This window comes from Bidens hawaiensis, unplaced genomic scaffold (genome assembly GCF_021521415.1).
Source record: "Bidens hawaiensis isolate Kalapana, Puna unplaced genomic scaffold, B.hawaiensis_p1.1 tig00058877_1, whole genome shotgun sequence".
Taxonomy (NCBI): Eukaryota; Viridiplantae; Streptophyta; class Magnoliopsida; order Asterales; family Asteraceae; genus Bidens; species Bidens hawaiensis.
Genome location: NW_027500595.1, coordinates 1 through 6288, shown reverse-complemented (window position 1 = coordinate 6288; position 6288 = coordinate 1). Strand labels below are relative to the sequence as shown.

The 6288-nt window shown below is 40.0% G+C and overlaps 1 protein-coding gene across 1 annotated transcript; it reads right to left on the bottom strand.

Annotated features, from left to right (window-relative positions):
* Positions 1-1097: 1097 nt before the first annotated feature.
* Positions 1098-4832, bottom strand: LOC143602398 (uncharacterized). The gene is made up of 4 exons (XM_077079514.1): positions 4575-4832; positions 3883-4408; positions 1451-1803; positions 1098-1388 (listed from the first exon to the last, which is right to left on the bottom strand). The coding sequence occupies exons 1-4, from the start codon at positions 4830-4832 to the stop codon at positions 1098-1100; spliced, it is 1428 nt and encodes a 475-aa protein (XP_076935629.1).
* Positions 4833-6288: the final 1456 nt, after the last annotated feature.

Below are 6288 nucleotides of genomic sequence, written 5' to 3'. Positions count from 1 at the left end.
CTGCCACAACGTTTGCCTTACCCGGGTGGTATACAATATTAAGATAATAGTCCTTAATCAACTATAACCAACGTCGCTACCTCATGTCTAACTCCTTTTGTTCAAAGAAATATTTTAAGCTCTTGTGGTTGGTGTAAATGACGCAAGGAACACCATACAAGTAATGCCTCCATAGTTTTAAAGCAAAAAACAATAGCCGTCAGCTCAAGATCATGGGTGGGGTAGTTTACCTCATTAGATTTTAGCTACTGGGAGGCATAAGTGATAACGCGACCATGCTGCATAAGGACACACCCCAACCCTTGACACGACGCATCAGAGTAAACAACCAAATCCTAAGTACCATTTGGCAGAGCAAGTACCGGAGCGTGCGTTAACCTATCCTTTAATTTCTGAAAGCCTTTTTCCTAGTTAACGCCCCAATAAAATTAATACCCTTTCTAGTCAACTTAGTCATTGATGACGCAATACTAGAGAAGTTCTGAATAAACCGCCGATAATACCCAGCTAAACCCAAGAAGCTACGAATTTCTAACAAAGATTTGGGAGGTTCCCACTTCATCACTGCTTCCACCTTCGCGGGATCTACTAAAATACCATTCGTGTTGATGACATGACCCAAGAATTGTACCTCACGTAACCAGAAAGCACACTTAGAAAATTTAGCGTAAATTTTTTCTTTCCGCAGGGCTTCCAGAACTTCCATAAGATGGCGGACATGTTCATCCTCACTCTTGGAATACACAAGAATGTCATCAATGAAAACGATAATGGAATGGTTAAGCATCGACCTGCACACTCGGTTCATAAGATCCATAAAGGCGGCCGGGGCGTTAGTCAACCTAAAAAACATCACAAGAAATTCATAGTGTTTGTAACGAGTGCAGAACGCAGTCTTTGGAATATCTTCCTCTCTAATCTTCAACTGATGATACCCCGACCTAAGATCGATTTTGGAGAACAAATAGCTCCTTGGAGCTGATCAAATAAGTCATCGATTCTCGGTAGAGGGTATATATTCTTCACCGTGAGTTTATTTATCTTCCGGTAGTCGATACACATACGCATGCTACCGTGCTTCTTTTTGATAAAAAGGACTAGGCACCCCAGGGTAGGATGCTCGGTCGAATGAAACCCTTATCGAGTAAGTATTCCAGTTGGTCCATGAGTTCTTTCATTTCATTAGGTGCTAGGCGGTAGGGGGCTCGTGCAATAGGTTTGGCAGCGTGCACCAGGTCAATCTGAAATTCATCCTTGCGGTCCGACGACACATCTGATAGATCATCTGGAAATACATCCGGGTAGTCCTGAACAATAGGAACGTCCCCAATACTAACAAAACTGGTCCTCACATTCATAGCATAGGCCAGATATGCCCCACAACCTCCCTGCATTAATTTCGTCGCCTTAAGCATAGATACAAGGCGTGGCGTTGCACCACCTTTATCACCGAAACAGTGATCTGACTCCCATCCAGAGCCGTGAGACGCACAAGCTTTGGACCACATATAATATGAGAATTCACACTAGCCAGCCAGTCCATCCTAAGAACCCCGTCGAAACAGCCCAGGGGCATTAAATACAACCACACTGGAAACATATACCGAGACAACTCAATGTGACAACCCTGAATGGCTTTAGACACAGTAACAAAATTCCCTACAACAATTTCAACTTCAAACACATCACCTACACGCTTGGATGATTTATTGTACATGGCACAAAAAGCAGTAGAAACAAAACTCCTACTGGCACCCGAGTCAAATAGGACCGACGCTTGTAGTTTATTAAGTAAAAAGGTATCTGGAAAGGTAGTATGCTAATTCTTAGCTAAGCAATTATATGAAATTTGCGGGAGAACTAGAAATGAAACGACATAATTTTAATGAATAAGAGTAATAATAAAGTACCTGAGACAACGTCCGCGCCCTCCTTCGCCTCCTTCATAAAGATATTGAAAGCCCTAGCCTTAGCCCTCGGTTTGTCTTCCACCTTTGCCTTAGAAAAATTTCCCCGCTTAGAACCCTCCACCTATACTTCTGTACATCTGGATGCCAAATGCCCAGACCCCTTACACCGGTGATGTGTGTATAATGATGCTCTCACAACTAAGCTTTAAATTTATAAAACAAGACTCCTAACGAAACCACACAAAATCGGTAAGTGTACCGATCACTAATAGTATAGACCTAAGGAAGTCCGAGTATCGAACACAAGGACACTTGAAAACGTTAATGATACTTAACCCTAACCCTAACCAAGACTCACCTAAGAATATTTAAATGATTTTTAATAATTAACTACTTAACCTAACTTACTTTAACTAAATTAGTTAACTAAACTTAACTTAATTAAATGAAACTCTTGATGAAACTTGGAAACTTTACTGCAATCGGAGAAAACGTCTACCTAGGTAAGAATCATATTGAAGGTATAATAAGATAATGAATTGAGGATTCTCACGACACCGGTTCCTAAGGATGACACAACTAAGGTTCACTCAAGGAAGCTAGATCACCTCTCGGTCTCACCAACAAACTCTAATTTACACTTAGTTGATTTTAAGAACAAAACCGAGAAAGGAAATGTTAAAGTGTTCTAATGTCGACTCTCCTCTCGGACTCACTGACACACTACCCTAATGGAGACGAATACTACGCAACCAAGGATAGAGGAACAATTTAGTTTAACTTAAATTAGATCAACTAATCGCTCAAAAACCCAAACCCGACAAGAACCGAACCCGCTCTCGCGCGATCCTAATTCTAACAAGTAAAAGCTATGAGACGACTTTACTTCCTATCACCTCTCAGTCTCTAATAAAGGTGTCTATCCGCTGATTATATTCAATTAATATACCCACTTAAACCCTACGGTTGATCACCCCGCAAACAATCTCTAAACACAAAGTAAAGAGTTCAAACAAGCTAAAATCAATTAAAACCTATTCAATTAATCAAAGCAAGAGGTATATGAGTATAACTAATAAATTCACAGCCACTAAACACAACCTAATTCAATGTTAAACCAAACTTTTCATTAACAATTCAAGTCATGATAATCAACAATCCATATTACTCATTAAAACCTAACAATAAACATCTAACCTAGGTAGAAGTAACAAGTTTAGCCAATCATAATCAATGAACAGTAGATAAAATAGATATAAATGATAAACATGCTCATATAAATCTGATTACAAAAGGTTTGAATGCTTAAACACCAAAAACGAACTCACAAACGTTAAAATAGTCAAAACCGACAACCGAAGGATAAAAGATGTAACCGTGAGCTTGTACTCCTTGGTTTATCCTCTAGAGCAGGTGTGGGATGGCTGGAAACTTGAATAAAATCGTTCATAGGGTTTTAGGGTTTATATATATGTTTAATCACCTCATTCCTAATATAAAATAGGTTAAAACAAGCCCACTAGGCCCACTAGAAGACAAAATAGACGTGGTAGCTGATTCTTGAACATTCTTGGTAGCCTTGGGACATGTTGGAATTTACCACATGCTTCTTGAATGGTATGACCAGGTCGCGTAGCTCGAACATGACATTTTCTGACGTTTTTTCGACTTTCAGCTCGTTTATCTTCGTTTTTGCGTACCGGCTTCATCCGAGCTCCGTTTTAACTGATTCTTTTTCATTTGACTCGTTTTCTCGCTCTCTTCAACATGGGACCTATCACATACACAAACATGTAATTTAATGCAAGAATAACAAAATAATCGTTAATGTTTAAGCACAAAATAACATAAAAACTATTAGAAAAACATGTGTGTTTTACACCACATCAACCGGAAACAAGTCAAAGTCGGACACTCGTAGTGGAGGTGTCTGTCTTCCCATAACGGAAACAAGCTAAAGACCCCAACTTACACTCCCCCATATGTGGTTTCCCACACTTCTTACATTTATCATCAACCGAACCACCTTTAGAAATAGACATCTTGGTCCTCGCTTTCTTCTCTCCTGGCGGAAAACCATTGCCCCCAAACCGTTTGCCATTGGAGTTAGAATTTGTGTTCCAATGCTTTTTAGGTTCAGTCCGGCTTACCACCTCTCTTTGATCGTATTGGGTACTAGCCAGGGTAACCACTGAGCGGAAGGTACTCACGTCGGTGGTTACCACTCCCCGACGAATATCCACCAGAAGACCTTTTACATACTTCTTAATCCTCTTGCTTTCAGGAGTAACCAGATCAGGACACAAATAGGCCATTTGATTAAACTTATTAGTATACTCTCGATGGGTCATGGTACCCACTTCCAGGGTTAGGAATTCCTGCTCGATTTTATCCAATTCATGTGGAGGACAAAACTGCTCGATAACTAATTGCTTCAATTCTTCCCAAGTCATCTTCCTAACAGCCCTATCTCCTATGGCTTGTGTCAAGTTATCCCACTAGCACAACGCCTCAGAACGAAATGACGCGGTAGCAAAAGTAACCATGTCATCCCCCTTACACTTACTTTTTTTTTTTGAACTGCATCCCCCTTACACTTACTAATTTTCAGAACCACCTCCATTTCCCGCACCCATATGTGTGTCGATGAGGCATCTTTAGTACCATCAAAAGTAGGGGGTCACATTTCTTTAAATCCTCATACGAACAACCCCGAGCAGTAACCCTAACAGTACGAACCCATTCCTCATCATCACTCGATTCAATCAATTCGGCTTCCTCTCGATCCCTCCTTTCCATATCCCCCTTGTCAGAACCCTTTGCCGCAAACGACTCCTCCATGGCTTTATCAGCCTCGGCAACGATTTCTGGAATAGCGCTATGAAGAACCTGATAGACCTCGTTCGCGATTGCCGCACACATTGATGGGTATAATGTGGGATTATCCCCCCTTCATGAACCAGGTTCTCTTCCTGTTAGTTCTTGGATCCTCTCTTTTAGTCTCGACACACGGCTTACGACCACGACTGCTGGGACGACCCCTTCTAGCCGTGCGAGCGTTAGCCATGCCTTATCCCTACAAAGATAGAACTTTAATATAATCAAGCACACGTAGTGTCTAGGATATGGAAAGTAAGGGTAAACTGCTAATAAGGTTGATCAAGTGTGATTAGTTGTTTACTTTACCTACCCATCCTAAGCACCCCCTGCCTTTAATCATACAACATTCTATCTAACACTTAAAGCAAATTCTGAGCACATAAAAGAAATTCTAATACTTATAAAAATGAAAGGGTTACCTCTTGGAATGCAGCTACCCGTGGTCGGCATTTCTAGTCTTTCTCTTAACCGTTCGAGTCCGAGCACCAAAGATGCTGGGATCTCTCGAGCATTGGCTCTGATACCAACTTGTAAGACCCCAAAACCAAGGAGTCCTACAGTTGGTAATCATACCATAAAATACAATTATAAATGAGAAAATGGGTTCATTTAATAAAAAAAACAACTCAGAGTAATCATGCAGTGAAATAAAGTTTACAAACCCCCAAACAGTTTTCCTTAAAAAGAAAACAAATAAATATAAGTGTCTTAATTATTATTATAAAGAAAAACATCGACTAGAACTGCCTATGAAGCCTTGGGTAGTCTTGAGTACATCCAAGTGGTAAGCCATTCTTCACTCACCCTGCAATCAATCTAACATACATGCAAAGTCAGCTTGAGCTGAGTGAGTTCATATTTTTATAAATAAAATTTATTAAAATCTGATTAAAGAAATAGATATACGAATTTTTTATAAATAAAATAATATACATTTTCCTCTGTCAAGCACGTAACACGGGCCACCTCACCTCAAGTCCATAACACAAAGTCAAGGACTCGAGTAATACATCCTCTTGCCCCAAGGACAGTTAAACTATCCCGGGACTCCTCACCTTAACCCGTCAAAAGGGAATTAAGGAATTTTAAGTCCTCCATTTGACCCGATCACGGTTTCAAAAAATCATTCACATCGGTGGCCACACACACATACAAATTAGTCAAACATCAAGTTAATTGAATCCCCAATCATAGACCACAACACACACACACACACACACACATATATATATAATATTCAAATATGGTAAAAATCTATGCAATATCATCTAAACAACATAAATGGGTAATAACGTAACAAGCATGCATGCTGCCCCAAAAATAAAAACATTTAAAATGGGCATCATGTTACTCACATGATATGGATCAAACAACTATCACAAACTGGAATCTCTAGCTAATCATTCACAAATTCACAAGCCTGTCAAGTTAAAGCACACAACAATCACTAACTAGACCGCATTGATTCGATCACTCTACGAGACGTCCTAACATGATT